Source organism: Condylura cristata, unplaced genomic scaffold (genome assembly GCF_000260355.1).
Source record: "Condylura cristata isolate star-nosed mole 26May11 unplaced genomic scaffold, ConCri1.0 scaffold00019, whole genome shotgun sequence".
Lineage (NCBI taxonomy): Eukaryota > Metazoa > Chordata > Mammalia > Eulipotyphla > Talpidae > Condylura > Condylura cristata.
The window spans coordinates 20,972,341-20,997,087 of record NW_004567120.1 but is presented as its reverse complement, the minus strand read 5'-3'; the positions used below and the strand labels follow the sequence as shown (position 1 = coordinate 20,997,087).

At 36.9% G+C, this 24,747-nt stretch overlaps 1 protein-coding gene across 2 annotated transcripts in view; it reads left to right on the top strand.

Moving 5' to 3' along the window:
• LRCH2 (leucine-rich repeats and calponin homology (CH) domain containing 2) overlaps positions 1-24,747 on the top strand; it is an 82,295-nt gene that overhangs the window by 6,949 nt on the left and 50,599 nt on the right. Inside the window, exons 2-4 of one of the 2 annotated variants that reach the window (XM_004685724.1) lie at positions 15,452-15,596; positions 20,168-20,294; positions 24,254-24,359. In XM_004685724.1, the coding sequence (XP_004685781.1) occupies positions 15,452-15,596; positions 20,168-20,294; positions 24,254-24,359 (378 nt within the window). Of the gene's footprint in view, positions 1-15,451; positions 15,597-20,167; positions 20,295-24,253; positions 24,360-24,747 lie in introns of those variants that run through there. The other variant, XM_012727019.1, reaches the window with a different exon arrangement.

The window sequence follows — 24,747 nt, the reverse complement described above, 5'->3', positions numbered from 1 at the left end:
GATATGTCACTGTCAGGCATGCTTAAACTGTGTGATACCCAGCTCTGTTCTATAGAGGCTGTTTATCATCATGACCTAGAAGGGAATATAGTTTAGTTTTCTCTTTCTTTACATTCTGGTTATATTTGGGTACTTTTTTCTTTTTTAAAGCATAGTAATACTTTTACGGTGAGTTCCTGAAAAATTTTGGAAAGATTTGTTTGCTATCCCTTTGTGGAAAAAAATACCTTAAACTCCAGGAAACCGTTTAATGTAATAGAAAGTGATACAAGTGAGTTTCACTTGTGTTTATTTCCTTTTCTATTAGTACAATAAGTGTACTGAAGGTCACACTTTAACATTCTGCTTCAAAAAGGCGAAAATGATAGTATTTAGTGGACTGTAGTGGATAAACAATGTATATTTTCTAATTTTATTTTTAATGTGAAATTTGAAAATAAAAATCACCCCTCTCAATTATCAAGCAAGTCATTTCTTATTTGTGGACACTGTTAATTTTTGTATTCTCTCTTGTGAGTTATGACAGAGATTGTTGTCATTTACTTTTAAACTCATTACTTCAGTTTCCTTCAATAGAATTTTATGTATAATAGGCACTGAGGGTTAAAGAGAAATTAGTAAATAAGGCATAAACTTTTATTTGCACTTTTGGGGAAGACTAACAGTTTGTAGAACATTTGTGAATTTGAATTTCACTCAAAAATTACTTTTTAAATGATTATGTCCCTCAGAGGTTCTAGAATATGCAGCCTACAATTTTACCCCTCTGTAAATGAATAATTACAATATGTAAATCCCTAATACTTTGAGCTAACTGGCTGGGGATGTCTATATCAGTGGGAAATCACTTACTTTTAAAGATATTTATCAATTAAATGTAGTAAATTAAACATGGATAACTGTCTCCTTATCCACTCTTAAGTGTGTAAGAATGAATTTGTCATATTTTATGTAAATAGACAAGGTTGATGAGTTTATGACTGCGCGGTGGTAGGTACTCACATGTCCATTATATAGGTTAATCAGCTGGGTTTGTTTGATCCAACCCCGACTGGTTTTCAAATGGGGGAGATTTTGCCCCTAAGGGATATTTGACATTGTGTGGAAACATTTATGATTGTTACAGATTGGTGGTGGGGGGGGGTTACTGATGACATCTAGTGGGTAGAGGCTGATGCCCTATGCTTTATGTAACTGGTAACTTTTTTTTTTTTAAGATTTATTTATTCATACAGAATTGGGGTACAGGCCAGAGATGTGGAGTTTGAGAGGATTCACCAGGGACAGAGTGGGGAACAGAACAGGCAGATCGATGAAGTACACTGCTGAGGGGAGCAGCGGGCTGGTCAGGAGAGGTCTGCCGCGCCATGTGGATCTCCTCCGGGGCAGGCGGGGATCGAACTCATGCGGAAGTGCTTTAGCTTCTTAGTGCAGTGCTTTAACCCGCTGCGCCACCAGGGAGGGCCGTAACTGGTAACTTTTATATATTACTTGAAGTTGCTAAGATTCATCCAAATTTTTGTGAAGCTGTAGTTCATTAGTTCATTTAAAAAAATATTTATTTATGCATACAGAACCAAGGTACAAGCCAGAGGTGCAGGGGCAGGTAGAGGCCTCACCAGAGACAGAGTGGGGAGCAGAACAGGCAGATCGATGAAGTACACTGCTGAGAGCAGCGGGTGAGACAGGAGAGGTCTGCTGCGCCATGTGGATCACCTCTGGGGTGGGGATGGAACTCTCACTGAAGCAGCTGCGGCCAGCCTGCAGTGCTGCATCCCAACCCGCTGTGCCACCAGGGAGGGCCCTGTAGTTCATTTTTTGATGACTGCATTGTCTTTCATTGTGTGATTGCACCATATTTTATCCACTGTCTCAATTTGGGTTGTTTCCATGCTTTTGCTCTTGTGACAGTGCTGCTATCAGCATTATAGACATGTCTCCCATTGTAAGAGTGCAAGGTTTTCTCTAATGTGTATATTTCAAAGTGGAATTGCTGGGTTACTCCACACATGTCTATTTTATTTTTCAAAGATTTTTTATTTATTTATACATACAAGAGCTGGGGTGTCAGGTAGAGGTGTGGAGGATAAGAAAATTTACCAGATACAGAGTCGGGAGCAGAACGGGAGGGATAGATTGAAATACACTGCTGAGGGAAGTAGGGGCAAGACAGTTCCCTGACCAGGAATTGAAATTCTGCTGTAGTGGCTGCAGATAGCTTCATAGTGCTGTGCATTAACCCGCTATGCCACCAGGGAGGGCCCTTATAATGATTTTTAAGGTCTGTCAAATAGTCTGTAATACGGATATGTGCCATATATATTTTTTTAAGATTTATTTATTTATGAATACAGTAGTGGGGTACAGTCCAGAGGTGCAGGGGTGGTGTGAGGATTCACCAGAGACAGAGTGGAGAACAGAACAGGCTGACTGATGAAGTACACTGCTGAGGAGGTCAGGAGAGATCTGCTGTACCATGTGGGTCATCTCCGGGGTGGGGGATCGAACTTATGCTGAAGTGGCTTTAGCTTCTTAGTGCTGTGCTTTAACCTGCTACGTCTCCAGGGAGGGCCCTGTGTGCCATATTTTATTTAAGTATTATATATTTATTGTTAGATGTTTGAGTTACTCTTCAATGAGAACACAATCAGGTGTGCTCTTAGTTTTATATTATTTCCTCCAGGAGGAATTTAATCTCCTAGAGAACAGATAATGCTTTCTGTATAAAAATTTCCTATGGTGCTTGGTTCACTGCTATGCCTCTCTGCAGCAGTTGATAGGAAATATTTATCAGTTTTTTTTAAGAGTATTTTATTTACGCATACAAGAAATGGGGTATAGGCCAGAGGTACAGGGGTGTGAGAGGAGACAGAGTGGAGAGCAGAACAGCTGAATCTACTGAAATGCATTGCTGAGCAGTGGGCGAGACAGGAAAGGCCTGCTGCACCATGTGGGTCAGCTCCCTGGCTGGGGATCCAACTCATGTCTCAGTGGCTGTTGATAGCTTGATACTGCTGAGACATTAACCACTATGCTACAGGGAGACCCTCATCAAATTTTTAAAATTAAAATTATGGGTAGGAACTTGACAGTTTTATATACAGACTCCTATTGTGTTTATTTGACTCTGAACTAATGAAATGGCTCTGTCACAGTGCATCTCCAGGTAGTTCACATAGGCAAGCCTCAATTTGGCTCACATCTTGGGAGAAGATTCTGTGATCCTCTCTGCTACATGGCGGTATGACATAAGGGCATTTCTTATTGACCTATCTTCTGGGAGGCTGCCCGAAGGCAGTATTATCTCCTTCATTCATTCTGGTGAGATTGGGTTCACTTTATGCATATCATACAGCAGCCTAGAGTTGACTTCTCAACAATAGTGCAAACCACTATGTATGTTATCTATTTTTTGGTACCTCCCTTGAGTTTGCTTTTGTCATGTGAGTCTAGAGACACAGGGAACTGTTTCCATACTGATCGTGCTTTCTCTGTGTTAGCAATTAACTGAAACCATTTGGTCTTACTGTAGATGCTAGTGTGCTGCTGTGTAGAGAACCACTTGGCCACTTAAAACAGACTAATGAGGCCCTCCCTGGTGGCGCAGCGGGTTAAAGCACAGCACAAGGAAGCTTAAGTCACTTCCGCATGAGTTCGATCCCCGCTTGCCCCGGAGGTGACCACTTGGTGCGGCAGACCTCTCCTGACCCGCCTGCTGCTCCCCTCAGCAGTGTACTTCGTCGATCTGCCTGTTCTGTACCCCACTCTGTCTCTAGTGAATCCTCTCACCCTCCGCATCTCTGGCCTGTACCCCAGTTCTGTACGAATAAATAAATAAATCTTTAAAAAAAAAAACAGACTAATGAAATTTGTTTGGCTTAGGTTGTGGAATTTGTCATTGCTTTGTGATTAGTTTATTGTAACTTGTCTACTATACCATCCTGAACATGCTCTATCTCATCTGATCTCAGAAGCTAAGCATGACTCCCCCCAGTTTTGGTCTGTACCCCAGTTCTTCTATGCATAAGTAAATATCTTTTAAAAAAGAAGCTAAGCATGACCTAATTAGTACTTGGATGCAATTTTACTGTAATTTGCTTTTAATTTCAGTATCCAGTATTTATTTAGTGCTTTGTTACTTAAAGACTCAAATAAAGGTCCTTGTTCTCTAAATACAGTATTTTTTTTTTCTTAAGGAACACAGTTTTCTAGCTATAAAATTGGTCTTAATAGGGATAAATCAAAGCAGTAGTTTTCTTTAGCATAGGAACTTGCACTTGGATTATTATTATTTTCTAAAGATTATTTATACATACAGAACTGGGGTACAGGCCAGAGGTGTGTGTGTGTGAAGGGGGGTGAGAGGATTCACTAGAACAGGCAGATGGACTGAAATACACTGCTGAAGGGAGCAGCGGGCGGGTCAGGAGAGGGCTGCCACACCATGAGGGTCACCTCCCTGGACGGGATCGAACTCTTGATTGCAGTGGCTGTGGTAGCTTTATAGTGCTGTGCTTTAACTGTTGGACCACCAGGGAGGGCCTGGGTTGTTTTTCAACCCTCCTTAAGGATTTTTTTTTGTTTTGGAATCCAAAGCCTTGGGAGAAGATTTTTTGATGGACACTGTTCTAATGTTAATCTTTCCTTATTCAGTAAAAGAAGTACTAAAATATCCTTTTTAGAAAAGATTTATTGTTATTTATGCATACAAAGCTGGGGTGTAGGCCAGAGTTGCTGGGGATGAGATCATTCACAGAAACAGAATGGGAAGCAGGATGGGAGGATCTACTGAGAAACACTGCTGAGGGGAGCAGTGGGTGAGACAGGAGAGGTCTGCTGTGCCATGTAGGTTATCTCCCTGGCTGGGGACGGAACTGAATCTGCAGTGGCTGGTGATAGCTTGATAGTGCTGATTCTTTAACTTCTGTGCCACCAGGAAGGCCCAAAAGTACTAAATTATCTTAATGCAAATAGAAATTATATTTTTATTTGTATGAACAGATATGTTTTATTTTCAGTGTCTGGAGTTGAGCTTGACTTAAGTAAAGGGAACATCAGTGTTATGTTAATTGTCTATCAATTCAGACATCTTGGATACAGTAAAGATGAAATGTTTGTCATTGCATATTTCATTAATCAAACTTTGGGAATTCAGATTTCTTTTTTTGGTGTAAGAGAATAATTACATTAAAGCACAATTTTGAGATTATGTGCTACATGCCCTCACTTAACATTTTTAAAGTGATGAAGTATTTTTGAATCACAATATATAACATGACATAACACAGTGGTAGATGTTTGGTAGCACAACAAAGTTGTACCCTATAAAAATAAAATGATTATTTATAATGCCAAATAAGCCATAACCTGTCTGCATAGAGTAACCTGTATGAATAGAGTAAAAGAATATATGGTTAAAATTCATGTTATCTTGTAAAATGTAATAACTTCTAAAATAGTATAAAATTAGTTGTCTTTTTCTTCCAACAGAAACAGTGCTTGTTTATTTAGAAACTAAAAACTTAGAGAAGTAGAAATCACTTCTCATTTTCCTAAATTTCAATAAATATTATCATTTTGGTATATTTCCACACTTACCACCTTATTGCGTATTTTCAGATTTTTTAATGTTTGAGTATAATTTTTTAAAGAAACAATGGTTTGTATTGTATATATAGGTTTATGTTTTAAATGTTCTAGTTATTTCCCTGTGAATGAACATATTTAAATATGTTAAAATAAGTCATTTTTAAAGACTACAGGGTATTTTGCTTCAAGGATATATATACACCACATTTTAATTAGCCTTTACCCTATTGTTAGTTTGTTTCTAATTTTCTATTTTAAATTATCCTAACATGTATATAATGCTCATACACCTTTATTTGGTTTTAAAAATTACTAGAAATTAGACTCTTGGATCAGTGGGTATGAACATTAATTTTTTTTGGGGGGGGACAAGTGGGCCGGTTATTAAAAAGTGACCCTTGGTCAACACAAAACAGCATCTCCCCATTTCTGACCTGCCCCCATATCATCCATGGTTTTCAGCCTTGATTGCATATTGAAACTATATGGATTAACAACAGCAAATACTACTGGCAAATCTTCCCTCTGATCACCAAAATAAAATCCCTGGGATTAGTGCCTGTATTTTGGTATCACTCTTTGGGTGATTCTTATGTGGAGCCAGGGTTTGGAGAATAGTGACAGGCTAGATCGAATTGAACCATATACAAATCTACATTTTTAAGATTTATTTTAAAAAAGATTTGTTTATTTATGCATACAAGAACTGGGAGGTGGGCCTGAATTGGGGTGATGAGAGGATTCACCACAGACAGAATGGGGCACACAACAGGCAGATTGAATGAAATCACTGCTGAGGGGAGCAGCGTGCACAAGACAGGAGAGGTCTGCTGTGCCTTGTAGGTCATTTCCCTGACTGGGGATTGAACTAGTGCTGCTGTCTTTAATTGAGCCACCAGGGAGGCCCTACGTTTTTAAGATTTTTAAAGCAGATTTCATCATATTAGTCCAAAAACAAAGGTCAAGTATTGCATGAGAGACCCAAACAGAACAAGAAATATAGAGAAAAGCAGAAGAAAACACACCACTTTTTTACCTTCTTTTTTTTTTTTATTTTACAAAAGTTTATTTTTACATCATTTTGTACATTTTTTTTTCCATCTCAATTGTAATCCCCGCGGGTTTCCCATCACCAAGTCATCTGTGGAAAACACACCATTTTTTAACTGTTTCGTTATTCCTTAAGGTTCTTACACATTAAAATTGCACTTGTGTCAAGGATTACTATCAAACTGCACTAATTAATTGGGCCAGAGACCCTTGTGGTAATAACGAAAAAGTGCTCCCTATGTAGTGCACTAACTACACTTGTGAGCTCATTGGCTAATTAATGGCCTCAACTGCAAGTGCTATGAACAGGGTTTGAACTTTTTTTATCTTGGATTTTTTTCTCTTTTCAATAGTTTATTTTTCCATCATTTTGTGCATTTTTCCATCTTAGTTGTAATCCCCTTGGGCTTCCCATCACCAAATCACCCATGTGCCATCACCAAAGTCCAGTGCATTACCCTCCCCCCACTGTTTTTGATCTCATTCCCCACTCTACACCCATAAAATGTCTCTGGTATATAACTGTTTATTATTATTATTATTGTTATTTTCTCACCTCACATGTTATACTCCTGCTATGAGTGAAACCATTTGGTATTTTAGGGTATGAACATTTTTAAGCACCTTGATTCATAGTGTCAAAATTTTTTCTAGACAGATTTATCTCATTTTGATTCCTACCAGTGATAAGAAATGTCCAATCAGAGTGGCTTTGAAACCACACCGGTGAATATCCTTACAATTCTTTAAATTTGATTGGTGACTCATGGTATCTTATGTTATATTTCTTTTGATTACTATGAGATTGAATATATTTTCAGTTGTATCTTGGTCATTGATAATTTTCATTTTGTTAATCTGTTTAAGATGTTCTTGACCCAGTTTTATCTATGCATTACTGGTATCATTTTGCTTTTTGATACACTGTATTTTTCCATCCTTTTCACTTGTGAACTATTTCTTAATTTGATGCTTTGAAAGTTCTTCCTCATTCCAGAATAAAGTGACTATTCACTAAAATATTTTTCTTTCTTTTTTTCCTGGTTCATTTCCAGATATATCTTTTTCCTCCATCTGGAATTTATTTTAGTAAAAATTGTGCAATAAGACTGTAACATTTGTCCTTTGTAAAGAATTGTTTAGTAGGCAATAGTACATTGATTCAAAATGCAAAACTTACAGTATAATAACTTTATAAAGGTTGAAGTATAGTGTCATTACTAAACATCACTTTGATGTTTGAATCTCATTACACTATTCATTAGTTAGTTCTAGTTGAAGCTGAAAATTTCCTGTAGACAACTCTGAGCAGAGCTACCGCTGCCCCCTTTTTAATGTTTAAAAAAACTTGTCCTTCCATGTGGCTTATTATTTGTATGACTCAGTCCTTTTCTCATTGGACATGCGCGTAATCTGCCCCTCGGTCAGCAGCTGTGGTTTTCCGTGCACTCTTGCTGTGGTTTGCACCCTTGCTTCTCAGAGTACCTGTGTCAAAATGAGCCTTCCATTATTGCTGCAGCTCAGTAAGATTTGTTATTACTGTCTTCATAAGTGTTAGCTTGAAAAATTTTCCCATTTTTCCTGAAAAATCTACTTTATACTTGTTTTGATCTTCACTGTATTTATGGTTAACATTTTAACTCATCATGGAGCATCTTAGAAATTCTGTGACCTGTGTGTTTCACCATTCAGCAAGACATCAGTGTTGTAGACTGACTTTATTATCGTGTCCTGAAAGATAGCACAGCACCATTCTAGGGACAACGGAATTAAGAAATCACCTGTCTTTGCCAAAAGTATCTTTTGAAAGCAGATGACAAAGCCATAGATTTATGATTTCCCATCAGGATCCTACATCAGAATCTCTTATACTTTAAAGATACTTTCCACTCCTGAATCAATAGACAACTGTGGTGCCTCCTGTTTCCTTGATTTTGTTTCTAGTCCTGACTTTTGTTTTAGATGGAAAAATAGATAAGGAGGCATTAATATTTAAGAGCATGTTAATGAGATTTTTACATACTGTAACAACTCACTTTTGAGTACCATGTTACTAAAGTGCACAGAAAATTTAATTTTTTCATTTTTTAAATTAGGTAATAATTTTGTTTGTTTGTTTTAAGTTTGTTATTTGGTTGATTTTCTGTAGTCTCCTAAAGACATAATTCTGATATATGTTTCTATGTCATAAGAAAGAATATAGTAGTCAATTCCCATCATTTTATTTTGTGTCTTTATGAGCATTATATATTATTGTACAAATGGGTAATTTTTCCTTCATGTCTGTTGCTTCTAGGGATTTAAGTTGCTGTGGAAGACTTACTCACTTGCAGTAGTTCTGAATTTGGCAATACTTTATAGGTAGTAATCACTAGAATTATAATACAGTACAAATTAGTTCAGTGCTCATCTGCTAAATAATGGTTTACTCCTCCATTTTCAGTCTATAATACTTTTGTGAACTTTGAGATACACCCCAACATCGATGCATTTTTCTTACAACAGAAGCAATGCTTACTTACAGGAAATTTGGAAAATAAAAGCATAGAGAAGTATATAAATAACTTCTCATTCCACTAATCTTCAATATATATTATTGGGCTTGCCCGTATTGGTTTTGCCACAACAGATTTGTAAAATAACAATTTTGCTAGAACTAAGTGGTGGTGATTGTTTTTTCCATAGTTCCTTTAGCTGAACTTTTATTATCTAAGGAGATAGTATTAGGTGCTAGAGTGGAACAGTAATTGGGATTTTTTAGGATTGGTATCTGGGTTTTTTTTTTATCTCCCCTATGTTTAATTCAATGGAATGTGGTTTGAGCGACTGTGAGTCAACAAAGGATGCTATCTGGGAAATAAGGAGAATGAGTCTTGGCAGGTAAGGAACCTAGACACTTAAGTACAGGACTGTGGATAACTTTACATTTAAGGTATTTAATTATGTTCCTGTAACTTCACTCTGGGAGGTTTCAGTTCATAGTCCTTGCTCACAAGGAATGTATACCTTACTATTGATAGATAATTTTCCATGGCTCTTATGTTTCTGTACATTTTATGAGTGAAATACTAACTGCTGTCTTTTGGAAGAATGTAACAGCTTCTCTCCCAAAGCAATGGAGTCATGCTTGCTTTCCAGCAAAATAAAGGTAATGTCCCCCCTCACTTTGAGCAAAGTGCAGGTGTGTTTACTGTCTATTATAACATCTGAATTCTCTCAGTTCACAGTTGCTATCCTGTAATAAATATGATGTACTATATGTGTAGTCATCCATCTGTCTCTGTTGCCCAGTGGGATTTAGGGGGCAAAGGAAGCGAATTTGAAAACAAGTATGTTGCAATTGTTACTTGTCATTCTGTGAATAATAAAGTCCTTTGTTTCTCACATAGGAGCGTTAGACCTTCTGCCAAGTGTTAGGATAACTTGGCTAATAAGTAGAATAAATTCTCAGGTGCTTCAGAGTTCATGATGGGTACTCAGTGCAACGATTTTGCCTATAAGATGCTACTACAATTTTGACCAAACTTCTTTAATTAATCTTCTTTTAAAATATTAATAAAATTGATAAGAATCCATTCTTTAAGTAGCCAAGAAAGAGCTGTGTTGACTCAGACAGAATTGTTCTGAAATGGTAAATTCAGCTGAGCGTTGGTGTTCACTACTTATCCAAAAATAGGGACTTGGAATAAAATTTTGTTCTGTTTCCTATTTCAGGAAACAACTTGGGATATCAGTAGGATTAGAATATTTAGAACTTATCTAACTCTGCTTTGTGGTTCCTTGGAACACAATATTTGAAATCTGGGTGAGCTGGTCACAGTAGTGTGTTGGAAAAGCACACATAAGACGGGCTTTGAATTTCATCTGTGCTTACAACCCAAGTACTGTCAGTAATTACTAGTTTTTTAACTTTGGGCATGTTATTCAGTCTGTTTTTGTTTTGTATGTATATTAAAGAATAGTAGCTACTTCACACGGTTTTTATGATGACTGGAAATATGCAAAACTTAGCATTCTGAGGTAGCATATGTAGTATATAGCATTATTTATATGTGAGGGAAAGACAATTTCTGCACTTCCACTTAGGTTATTGTTGATGCAAATTTAGAATTCTAGTTTAAAATTTGTTTTTCCATTTAACCCTCAGACTTCTTTAAGTTGAAACTTATATGTTGATATCTCTGTTAACGGTGAATATGTGTTCTAACAACATCATTATTAGAATTTTTCTAGAGGTAAAAATGTGTCAAGATTTCAAATCTTATCTAGGAATTTTTTTGAATAAGAGCAACTCTGACAATCTGTATTATTAAATAAGAGCAACTCTGACAATCTGTATTATTAAAGAGTAACTAAAAAAAGATCGATGTGTCTTAGTAATAATTTGTGACAAAAACTGTATGCCTTTTTGAACATTGAATAAGATAAAACTGTAATTAGCATATACTAACATAGTATAATAGTATAATTTGAGAATCAGTTTCTATATCCTGGCAGAAATGCTAATAACTAAGGGGCCAGGAATTGCACTGGGCAGCAGATGGATCCATCTGTGGCTCTCTGGCTGCAGCATGGGAGGCAGCAAACAGATTTCTGTTCCATCTGACTACTTTCCTCCCCTGCCTAACTTCCTTGAACTCTGAAGCTGAAGCATGATACAGAACACAGTTCAGATAAGATTATTTAAAATTATTTATTAACATGTTCAATAAGTTCCCAGCAGTTTTACAAGGTGCTTTTTGAAGAAAAGCAGCAAGCAGTACACAGCAGTCTGCCTACTGTTGTTTTATTGCCAGTGTTGCTAGAGAATGATTTATGGTTGAAAATAAGACAACAGAAAAATAGTTGAGTGGTTATATATAGGTTATAGATACCTGTATAGGTGAGTATTCCCAAGGGTAGTAATTAACCTTACTGTTTAAGGAAAAAACACATGGCTGCTCTTCCTCTGATTTCCTTCTATAAGGATGCATGTGATGTCATTTTTCATTTTGAACACTTAGTCTGTGTACACAGTTGCTAGGATGTGCATACAAATTTAAATATGAGAAGCACTAGAACAAGATTTCCTTAATTAGGGGCTTTATAATAACTTTAGCTTATTTTGATTTTATTATACTTTTTTTGATTTAAATCAGTTAAATTAGGATAGTCATTAATTGTAATTTTAAGTAATGTTTACTAAGTAAATATATTAACTCATCCAGACAGTAGTTTATAATACAGATTTAATTAATTCCCTAAGGAAACTCATAATAAAGTAATTTAACTAATCTTTTTATTTGAGGAGAAGAACAAAGCATCACACAATAATATGTAAGTTATTAAAATAATATCTTGCTATTTTAAGTTTTTAAAAATTAGTTGTTAAGAGTGTTATCTTGAATTTTCTCCTTTTACTTCTTTGAATACTTTATATGGCTATTGTGTGTATTTTTTTAATTGTGTGTATTTTTTTAAAGATTTACTTTATGTATTTATGCATGGGAAAACTGGGGTGTAGCACAGAGGTGCAGGGGTGTGAGAGGAATCACCAGAGACAGAGTGGGGAGCAGAACAGGCAGATGTACTGAAATATATTGCTGAGGAGAGCAGCAGGTGGGACAAGAAAGGAGAGGTGTGCTGTGCCATGTGGGTCACCTCCCTGGCTGGGCTCAAACTCATGCCACAGTGGCTGGTGATACTTTGATAGCACTGAGACTTTAACCCCTACACCTCCAGGAGGCCCATGGTTATTGTGTTTTTGCTAGATCATTTATTTCACTCTATACTGCTTGTTGTTTTTTCTCTGTTTAGGTTGTAATTGTTCACCTTCCTGATAGGCCATTCTTGTTTCCTCTTTCTGTAACTCAATTCTCTGATGTGAGGTGATATCTTTCATTTTTGTAATTTCACTGTAGTAAACATATTTCAGCAACTTTTAATTTCATTTATCTACCTTACTTCTTTTTAGCTGTTCATTTAGTAACCAGTTGGTTCTGTCAGATGTCTCAGTTATATACAAATAAAATTTGAACCCACCATGATTCTGACCTTTTTTTAGAAAATAAAACAAATGCATACCATTAATAGCAGCAAACGCCTGTCCACTCTCATTGTTCCATCAAGTGGCATTATTTGTGAGCATAGGTCAGAATTCTGGATGCCATCCTTGGTCAGTATCTCTTAATTATTCTGATTAGATCCTTGCTGGTACCTGTAAGTACTGATATAAAAATATATTTCATATTCTGTCTACTTTCTTTATCATTACTCTTATGCAATCATAACTCAAGAAACCGCCATTCATCTCTATGATCAGTTATTATTTAACTAGTATACAGAATAACAAACTGTGCATGATTTTATTGTAGTATTTTAAATGTAAAAGAAACATCCTAAATCCAAAACGTAATTATTTTCCTTCAGTGGGATTGCATGATACTTGGTTATGCAGAGGAGGTAAGTTGGGATTTGAGACATTTATGTTTGAAGTTCAGATTTTGGTTTTTTAGCAAGTCTGTCTTTTTTTATTATTAAGTAATTCAGAATTTTGTATGATAAAAAATGATTAAAGAAGACAATTTAAGTGATACAAATAAGCTTTAGTCCTTCATGAAGCAGACAGTCTCGTTTCAGGGAACTGTAAAATGGGGCAGAAGGCAGAAAGCTTTTAGAGGATACAGACTAAAGAACAAGAAAGAGAAAAACAGAAAATATCTGATTAGCTAGAGCCACATAGTCAACCTTATTTGAAGTGAGAAAACCTAGAATCCGCTTTATGTTTGGACATTGACTGAATATAGTCAATGGGAGCATTTAGAGGAAGTTATCTATCAGTTCATTGACATGACATATTAGGCAGAAGTAGCTCTTTATTGAGCCTAGAAGTTTATCCCAATAAGAAAGAAGAATCCATATTAATTTTCATATTATATGATTTTTAATTATAAAAATTTGTGTTAGGTGAGTATGCATATATACATGTAGGATATCAGTACATATAGTCTTCTGAATAGAGAATTTATTGGTAAATAATTAGATCTCAGAGTGAGAAAGCTGGACATTGGTAGGAGGCTGTTCTTGTGAGGGCAGATGCCCATGGGTGTGCTCTATCATAGATTTTCTTCTGGACAGAATAAATAGTATACTTGAATTTCTTCCAAATAAGTATAATGAACTAGTGTAAGTATATTTCTGTGATAAGGTAGCTAATTTGATCAATTTTTCACACTGGTTCTCAGCAAGGGTTTGTACCCCAGGGGAGATTTTTTTTTGGCTTCCATGAGGGTATTACTGGAATCTCTTGGGTAGATACTGGACTATTGCTCAAAAGTCTACAATGCTCAGGATAGTTCCAAACAACAAACAGGCATGCAGCTCAGAAGGTCAGTCAATAGTGGTGAGTTTGAGAAACTCTTTAAAAAAGGTGTTGTTTTTTTTTAACCTGCCACCTTAATGTCCTATTTTTCAAATTTTTATTTAATGAATGAACTTATAGGGCCTCCATATAAGTGGTGAAAGGGTTATAGTCTCAGCACTCTTAAGTTACACCAGCCATTGCAGTACAAGTTCCATACCATACTGCAATGGCAGACTAGGGAGCTGACCCACATAGGGCTCAGCGCACCTCTCCTTCCCACCCACTGGTGGCTCCCCTCAGCAGTGTATTTCAGTCATTCTGCCTGTTCTGCTCCCTACTCTGTCTCTGGTGAACCTTCTCTCACCCCCTGTACCTCTGGCCTACACCCCAGTTCTTGTATGTATGTATAAGTAAAAATGTTTTTAAAAAACATTTTAAAACCTTATTAGTACAATGTCTATAATAATTACTTGATTTTAAATTTGTGAAAACAGAAGTCTGTGCTTGTTATAATTTAGGAGAAGGAATCAAGGAGGAATGAATGTCAGTTTTCTGACTTTGCCAACTTGCAGGAGATAAATGCAACAGATGTGTATAAGATCTTCAATTCAGGTTATACTTCTAGAATTTGAGATACCTGAGAGATAACAAGAAGTCCTGAAGATCAGAACTTCAGTGGTTGGACTTATATTTAATTTGTAGTTTGTTGGTATATAAATATAAACTACATATAATCACCTGGTGGGGGGTGGTGGGAGGGTGGGGACCAGAACAGGTAGATCTACTGAAGTACATGCTGAGGTGAACAGCGGGTGAGACAGGAGAGGTCTTCTGTACCATGTGGGTCACCTGCCTGGCTGGGGATTGAACTCAGGCTGCGGTGACTGCACATAGCTTCATAGTGCTGAGATTTAACTTCTTGGGTCACCAGGGAGGCCTGTTTGGTATTTATTTAAAAGACTTATTTATTGTATTACTTTGTGTATAAGAACTGGGGTGTAGGCCAGAGGTGTGGGAGGTGAGAAGATTCATCAGAGACCGAGTGGGGAACACAACAGACAGATCTACTGAAATACACTACTAAGAGAAGCAGTGGCTGAGACAGGAGAGGTGTCATATGTGGGTCAGCTCCTTGGCGGGAGATTGAACTCAGGCCTTAGCAGTGATAGAGCTGAGACTTAACCCATGGGCTACCAGGGAGGCTTCCCTGAATGGTATTTTAAAAGATAAATAACATGTTTGTGTTTTAAAGATTGTGAGACAAATCAAGCATCATTTGTTAGTAAACACATTTTCTATAAGTATATTTTTATATGTTTTTTTTTTGCCTTCAAGGTCATGGTAGATAATATTTTATATATTTTTATATAGTTGCTTGGACTCTAAGTGATTCAACAAGTGTGAAAATAATTCTGTTGATTACTATAGTTACTATAGTTGAGACATCTAAACATTACTTTTGTTTTTCAGATCTTTCCAGAAACCGTTTTACCGAAATTCCTTCCGATGTCTGGTTATTTGCACCTCTTGAAACATTAAATTTATATCATAATTGCATCAAAACCATTCCTGAAGCCATTAAAAACCTGCAGATGTTAACATACCTTAACATTAGGTAAGGAATCACTTGTAAATTCGATTTTTTAAATTACAATTCTAATCCTTTTTAGTAGCAAAGAAATGTGTTTGATTTTGGTAGCCTGTATAGGTAAATATGTAGCCTATATTTGTCTCAACAGTTTCTTATTTTTTTCATATGTACATTATTCTATAGTCTTTGGTTTTGTATTTGACGGCAGTGCTTCTCAAATTTGAATGTGCACAGGAATCATCTGGACATTAAAATGCATGTTGTGATTCCATAGTTCTGCAGTGGGGCTATAGACCTTAGAGCATTTTGAGTAGTAAGGTTTAAATCATATGTATTTCACTAAAATGTATGACATCACAATGCAGATATATCTATGTGCATCCTCAAAGCGAAGTATTATAAAGAAACAGTTCTTAAGTTATATATTTTTTCTTGAGACATCTTGTCACTACTTTCAAGAATGGGTTGGTTAGGTTTTGGAATGTTAGTAAGTAGATGATTTTTAAAAGTTCTTTGTAAACTTTTATCTATTTATTTATTTACTTATTTATTTATGGGAGAACTGGGATGTAGGCCAGAGGTACAGGGAGTATGACGATTCACAGAGACAGAGTGGAGAGCAGAAGAGGCAGATTTACTGAAATACACTGCTGAGGGGAGCAGTAGGTGTGGGTCAGGAGAGGACTGTTGTGATATTTGTGGGTCAGCTCCTGGTCTGGGATCAAACTGAGGCTGCAGCAGTAATAGTTTGATAGCTCTGCGACTTAACCCCTAGGCCACCAGGGAGGTACAGGAAGTAGATGATTGTTGTTGTTAATACTTAAGTGCTTACTATGTGCTAAGCAGTGTTCCAAATACTTTACTCATACTCATTCATCTCAAATTCACATCATTTGAGATATGTACTATTATTATCCTTGCATTACAGATGAGGAAACTGATGTACAGAGAAAACACAAAAGCAAACTGTGTGTGTGTGTATGTGTGTGTGTGTGGGTGGGTGGGTGGAGGGGGGTGGGGAGAGAGAGTGAGAGGGGAAAAGAGAAAGGAGGAGAGAGAGAGAGAGAAAAGAAAACACACGTGCACAAAAGGTAGACCCAAGATTCAAAGCAAGCCAATATGACTTGAACGCTTTATTCTTAGTTATCACTCTATATTTTACATTTAATAAGTAAACGAAAACACAGTTGTCCTGTAAAATGAGTGGCATTGAATAGAAACAGGTGTGTCATGACTTAATTTTGGTCTCTTTTTTTTGAGTTGTAAGGAATAATTTCCTCCCCCTTCGTAATAGTTACTTATCTAAATCCCCAATAGAGAATAATTAAATATAATTAATGTATAGAAATAATAATCCCCTTTTATTGCTGTGATCTGTTAACTCTTATATATGTCTCCCTCTGTTAATTCTTACATATGTCTCCTCAGTGGTGTCACCTGGCAGTACATATTGTTTTAATAATTTTATTTATTTATTTTTAAAGATTGATTTATTTAAGCATATAGAAATGGGGATACAGCTCAGAGGTGCTGGGAGGGTGAGTTTTCACCAAAGACAGAGTGGGGAGCAGAACAGGCAGAGCAACAAAGTACACTGCTGAGGGGAGCAGTGGGGTGTGTCATGAGAGGTCTGCTGCGCCATGTGGGTCACCTCTCTGGCTGGGGATCAGTGGCTATGATAGCTTCACAGTGCTGTCCTTTAACCCATTGTGCCACCAGGGAGGGCCCCGTTTTAACCATTTTATACCTTAAAATGTGTGAGAGGATTGTTTTCATAGATTAGTCATTGGGTTGTTCCTTTTTCTAATAGGGTACATATTTCTGTGCCCTGACTACGAAAAGGTTTGAGGAAAGTGAGCTATTTTTGTTTTGTCTTTGTTTTTATTTCATTTTGTTCTATTTTTTTTAAAGATTTATTTATTTATTTGTACAGAATTGGGGTACAGGTCAGAGATGCCGAGGGTGAGAGGATTCACCAGAGACAGAGTGGGGAGCAGAACAGGCAGATGGACAAAGTACACTGCTGAGGGGAGCAGCGGGCGGGTCAGGAGAGGTCTGCCTCGCCATGTGGACTCCTCCGGGGCAGGTGGGGATCGAACTCCTGAGGAAGTGGCTTAAGTTTCTTTGTGCTATGCTTTAGCCCGCTGCGCCACCAGGGAGGGTCCTTCATTTTGTTCTTTTATGGACAAAAGTGTTGTCAAGAAGCATTACGTTTTTATATTAAACATGTATTGTATAGCTTAGAGTAGCTTTACTAAAACATTCTGTGATTCCTGTTTTGACCTCCAAAAGTTGATTTCTGCTTCTTATTTACAACCAAAAGTTTTTGAGCAAATTCTATAGAAGTAATATTTGTTGCAGGGACTGACTTCCTTTGACTATCTTTAAAACATGTGACAGGCCCTCCCTGGTGGCGCAGTTGGTTAAAGCACAGCACTGAGAATCTAAAACCGTTTCCACATGAGTTCAATTCCCGCCTGCCCCGGAGGTGACCACATGGCGTGGCAGACCTCTCCTGGCCGCCCGCTGCTCCCCTCAGCAGTGTACTCCGTCGATCTGCCTGTTCTGCTCCCCACTATGTCTCTGGTGAAGCCTCTCACCACCCCTGAGCCTCTGGCCTGCACCCCAGTTCTGTATACACAAATAAATAAATCTTTAAAAAAAAACATGTGACAGAAACTGAAGATTAAAGATTATTAATTATGAAGAAATCACCTTCTGGAGAAAGCTGCTCATTGAATGAATCTACTTCTTAAGGGAAGAAAATAGGTTAATTTTTTAAACCTTTTTTTGGTTTGAGGGAGGTTAGAATGCATTCATATATGCCATTTCTCCTCCATTTATTTACTTTGTATTTTGGTGAAATTATCGTGAGAAATGTGTAAGATAATTTTTACTTATTTTGCTCTTCATGTATACTGCCCTCTTTTTCAGTACTCCTACAGGAAGTGCCTTCTGTGATTTAGACACACCCCTTTCTAAGATAATCTAATTGATCCTGAAATTGTGAAGGGTTGTGAAAGGACCCTAGAATCTTTATCATTCCAGCATCTCTGCTAGGATTACTGGTTTAGTGTCGTTGTCTTTTTTCCTTTTTAAAGGTTTGCCATGTGATTAAAGTCAGTCTAGTGTTTGTGTACATACTTTATAGGCATAAATGGGGTGAAAGGCCTCTAAGTTCCCCATTAGGGTAACACTGGATTTGTGTTGCTGCTCGTGTAACATAAAATGCTAGGGATGGGTCTGTAAATGGCACTTTGAAAAATAGGAAGAATTATAGCTTATTGCTTGCTTATGAATGCTTCATAGTATGTGAATGTAATGATACACTTTTTACATTTTGGTAGTGACATTGTCTTAGACTGTTCAGGCTGCTTTAACAGAATGCCATACACTGGATGGCTCATGAACAACAAAAATTTATTCTTCACAGTTCTGGAGGGGAAGTCTAATATCAAGGGTGCCGAAGATTTTGGTGTCTGATGAGATTCCCCTTCCTGGTTCATAGACAGCTATTTTCTCACTGTGTCTTGTGGTAGAATGGGTAAGGGAGCTCTCATAGGGTATAAATGCCATTCATGAAGGCTGTTCCTGCATAATTTGGTTATCTTCCCAAGGCTTCATATCCAAATACCACTATATTGGGGATTAGCTTTCAGTGTATGAACTTTGCAGGTTTATACAAGGTGGATATAGTTATTCAGTCTGTAGCAGAAAGCATTTGGGTTAGTCTGCACTGGCATACAGATTTGCCTGTTGTAATTCCTAGGGCAAGAGTCTCATATCCAGATTGCTTAGATTTGAACTGCCAGCTTGTATGACTTAGAGCATTATACTTAATATATTTTTGACTGTTTATTCATCTGTAGAGTATTGTGATAGTATTTATCTTTCCAAGCAGGTTGTTGTGAGGGTTAATAGAGAGAATTCATGTAAGGTGCCTGGTACATAGTATGCCCTCAACAAATGTTAGTCCTTGTTATATTTAAATGTATCACCAGATGGGAATGTTGTATTAGCTGCAATAAAGGTGCTACAGTAGGTTGTTTTATCATAAACCATAACAAAAAGGACTAGGTTAGAGTTACAATGTGATTTTGAAAATATAATACTGTTTATTCTTTCATAAATTTGAACATAGTGCATGCATATTTATCTTTACAGTCTTTTCCTAGTTAAAGGCATGGAGGTATTGAACATAGTGAAATTATATTAGCTAGCTTGGTTCTGGCTTTCTCTAACTTAGAAGAATGATTCTGATTTTTTGAGAACTGGTAGTGTGTAGCACAGTATCATAGATAACAGCACTGTCTACTATGCCTGGGCAAACAACTTAACCAGTTGTAACCTTTGATTTCATATTTGTATAATGAAGATAATAATATTACCTGTCTTGTGGGGTTCACTGATAAAGTACATGTAAGGATTTAAGTGTAACCACTCATTAAATGATGGTTATTATTTAGTGAAATTTTTATATTTACTTTTATGATGATTTGTTCTTTTTAAATTGACATGTCAGGTTTCAGACATGCTTATATTTTCAGTTGAAATCTTTTATCTACTTGCCAATGAGATTTTCTTATTCTTTTCAGTCGAAATCTTTTATCAACATTGCCAAAATACTTATTTGATCTTCCCCTTAAAGTTCTGGTCGTCAGTAATAATAAACTGGTATCCATTCCAGAAGAAATTGGGAAATTAAAAGATTTAATGGAATTGGTGAGTAAAATAGTTGTATTGATTATATATAATCTGCATAATATATACTTTTATCTTTTGGAATATTACTGATTCCTTTATGGAATTTCACTGTAATGAAGAATAAAAAGAATGCTTGCTTTATACCTCAGTTTTCACTTACCTAGTTTTGAAATACCATGTTTATGTCTGATTTTAGCACATAGTCAGTTATTCATTAGTCCATTGGAAGCAGAAGGCTTGTGTATAGTATTAAGGAATGTTTGTCAAATGGATAAACATGTGCCTATCCAGTTGTGGATGGTATACAGGTCTTAGACCTGCAAAATATGTTTTTTTTTTAAGGTTTTACAGGGCACTTTGAAAGCAGCAGAGAAAGGGTATACAAGAGGAGAGCACATTGTGTAAAAATAACTTCTTGGGAAAAAATAGCCTTTCCTCATGTGCTTTTTTTTTTTTTTTTTTAAAGATTTATTTATTCATACAGAACTGGGGTACAGGCCAGAGATGCGGAGGGTGAGAGGATTCACCAGAGACAGAGTGGGGAGCAGAACAGGCAGATCGACGAAGCACACTGCTGAGGGGAGCAGCGGGCGGGTCAGGAGAGGTCTGCCACGCCATGTGGTCACCTCCGGGGCAGGCGGGAATCGAACTCATGCCGAAGCGGCCCTAGATTCTCAGTGCTGTGCTTCAACCCGCTGCGCCACCAGGAAGGGCCTCCTCATGTGCTTTTTAATAGTTTTGGAAACGGTGGGTCTGCTAGACTTAAGCAGACTGTTCTCCCACCATTTTTGTTACCTGTAGCTCTGAATTCCTAGACAAGGTCAGAACCACCTAGACAATCAGTTATAGGAGCCCAAGCCTACAAGGTGCCTTTCACATCATTCAAAAAAGCAGAAAGCTTCATCACCCTGGGAAGGGTATGCATCAGGAGGGGCCATTGATATATGACAAGGGACCCCAGAAGCTGATCAGGGAATGACTTGTTGATAAGATTGGAACCATGGCTGGGGCCTGGGGTATGGTTGTGGTTACAATCCTTGGTCATCAAGTAGATAAGAATGATCTCATCAGCAGACTCATGTCCCCTTGAAGCTCCAGATGACATAAGCATATTTTTTAGTTTCACCCATCCTTTCTTTGTTGTCTTCCTACCCCATGTAACTAATGCTGTATGATTATTCAGTCAATAAAAAGGCCAGGATCTTGCTCATACAGCAGCATCCTGCACTGTGCAGCCTGCTCCACAACTCCGTCAGTGTGGTGTTGCTGATGCCAGGAAACAAGATCAATGGAAAGTGTCTATTCTTTTTAATTGTCTGTGCACATATAGGGATAATTTAAAGTATAATTTATCTTGAGCATAACATTTTAGGTATTTAAAGGACATTGAACTCTGAAAAAAAAAAACCAATGAGATGCTGAAACATTGAGCTATTTTCACACCTTTCTGTTACGTGAACCTCTCATAGTATATCATGTTGTTTATTTTCTGTTTTATCTTGAGGAATGCTTTCCCATAAATAGATATTTTAAAAGTAGTTGTAAGTCTGACTTTATTATGTGTGGAGAACCAAAACTTTTCCTTGGAAACTTAAATACAATTTTATATGGGAAATCAATGTGCAGATAGAATCTAATGAACAGTTATTCATTAAAGAGTATCTACATGTGCATTTATAGTACAAGGAAGCTTCTTTAAATACACTTAGACCATAGGGCAAGCTTCATCTTTGTTCCTAGTCCTAATCCTCCTCCCCACCTTAGGTGTCTAATTCTGTATTCCTATTTCTAAGATTTGTTTGGTTTAGTTTTCTCTGTTCCTTTGTTTTATTTCTTTCTTTTCCATATATGAGCAAAATTATCTGGTTTTGTCTTCTTCAATGGTAGTATTTCTGAAGCAGCTATAATTCTCTTTTGAAAAACTACTTGCTGTTTTTATTTTGATGTAAAATACATGTCTCTATCACGTTCATCTATTGGTCAAGGGACTGCCAACTCTCCATTCCTTCTGATATTTGTAATCTGTTGTGTGCCTATGTTTATTTTACCAATTTCCAGTACTTGCTTTTCTGTTATTTAAACACATTTACTCCTTTTTATGAATTTTTATTCACTGCTATATCTGTGTTGGGTATTACCTGTCATTAGAATATTTCCCCATGTTGTGTCACAAGAATTTGATAACTAATTACAATGAAATCTGTCACTAGAAACCCAGGGGATACTTTTCGATATTTAATACCCAGTAATTTATAGAGTACCCATTGGTGAGTGGGTCAGTTTCCTGTGTCTAGATTTATTTCTTCAGGGAAAAGGCAGCTATTTGTCAGAATTCTGTGTTGTGTTGTGTGTGTGTGTGTGTGGGTAAATGTTCAGTACTAGACACCTGAAAGAAGTCATAATATTTACTGTAAACGGCAACTTCCCAAATTTTATTATCTATCCTTTGGATAATATTCTATTCTCAACATAACAACTAAGGTACTCCTGTGAAAATGATTGTCACATTATATTATGCCTGTTTACAAGTTTCTGGTACCTTCCCACATCTCTTAGAGTAAGAGCCAGTCTTATCCCTTCCTTTGAACATGTTTGCTCCTCCCTCCTTCCTGTTACTAAAACTTGATTCCTTGTTACTCTTAGTACTTGTCAAGCAGGCTTTGCCCCAGGCCTTTATATTTGTTGCTCCTTCTGTTGGGAATGTTCCTTTCCTATAAATTGATCTCTCATTCTCTTAGCTTTAATAACACCTCTGAAATATCAGCTTTTCCATAAGACAGTTTAAATTGCTAATTCCTTCCCTACTACAAACTACTATCAGTAGAACTGCATTTCCCTTTACACTGTTGTGTTTGTTTCATGGCACTTAACACCTTCCAGTATGCTACATAATCTGCTCCCATTGGTAGAACCTAAACCCATGAGGAGTTATGAGGGCAGGAATTTTTGTTTTATTCCTCGATGCATACCAACACCAAGAATAGTGCCTAGCAATGAGTTGGTATTTGATAAATATTTGCTGTGTGAAGATGTCTTATTTATAATTTGCAAGATATATGCAGGTTACATTTTTTTCTAATCTGTGGCTTTCTTGGATTCTTCCCTATGTAGCTTTAATATTCTTTTGGAATACTTCCTGCTTTCTAAATTTTTGATAAGGCTGAATGCATATTTAACTCCCTTTTGTCCAAGCTAATATCATTTCCAGTGAAAGCTGTAAATTGCAGCAATTGCAGTAGAATATTAGTTTTATTTGCTATGGGTTTGGAATGAGTGGTGTGTGAGATCTTGTTGCAGATATTTCCTTCCTCTTTGTTGTGGTAATAAAAAGGGAGAAGGAGAGGAGAGTGCTGTTAAAAAACTATTCTGTATTCTAATGTCATGCAGATGTGGTTCCTTTACCTTTAAATCAGAGCTTACATTTTAATTTAAACCTGAAAGATTAATTCAGATCTCCTAAAATGTCTTTGCATTATAATATGAGCTGTAAAACATTGCTCTTTTGTAACCTTTGTATTCCTTTAGGCAAAAAGGTTTAAAGTACAGTGGATTCTGATCATATATGGTCTTTAGTTTTCCAACCCATATCTGTAAATGGATTTGACTTTCTCAGCCTTTGTCTAAGCAAGTATCTCAAAACAATTAAAATAAGTGATAGATTATCGCAATGAGTAATAGTTGTCTTTGATTTTTATCTCTGAATGAAGAGCACCTAGATTATCTATGCTTCTGGTTTTAGTTGGTACTAGATGGTCTTTAGTGAGATTTTCAAAAGGCTGACAAAGTACTAATGGTACTGCGAACTTCAGATTTTTACACAGAAAAATTTCTAAACTGTGTTGCCAGATAATTCATCTTCAGGAAAATTACAAGAGGTAGGCATTTGCTAGCTATTAGTTGTATGATTTAATTGAAAAAGTTGAAATATATTTGTATTTTCCAGTTAGTTATAATTTTTATTTTCTTATTTTCCTTAGGATATCAGCTGCAATGAGATTCAGGTCCTTCCCCAACAAATGGGAAAGTTACATTCTCTTAGAGAGCTGAATATAAGAAGAAATAATCTCCATGTGTTGCCAGATGGTAAGATGTGTGCTGTTTTACTGACATTGAAGTATGATGACCTGAGATAAGTAGCCTGGAAACTTAGCAGCAACCTTTTGCTTAGTTCCTGGTATGCAAAGTAGTCCCAGATAGTAATCTTGCTTCATGTTCCACCATGTACTGCTACGAGGCAGGATAGACCTAGGGGAGTCCCATGACTACGGGGCCTGGGGGGCTCATGACTACTGACCCTTTACACACTCCTTGGTATGCAACTATACAACTCAACTCTTGGTATGTAGCTACATCATATCTGACCATGTATAGCTGCCATTGCAAACCCATCCAGAACTTTGTAGAAACTGAAAGTGTAAATGAGCCCCTAATTTCTTGCAGACAGAGCTCAGCTTTGGAATACGAGTCTGCT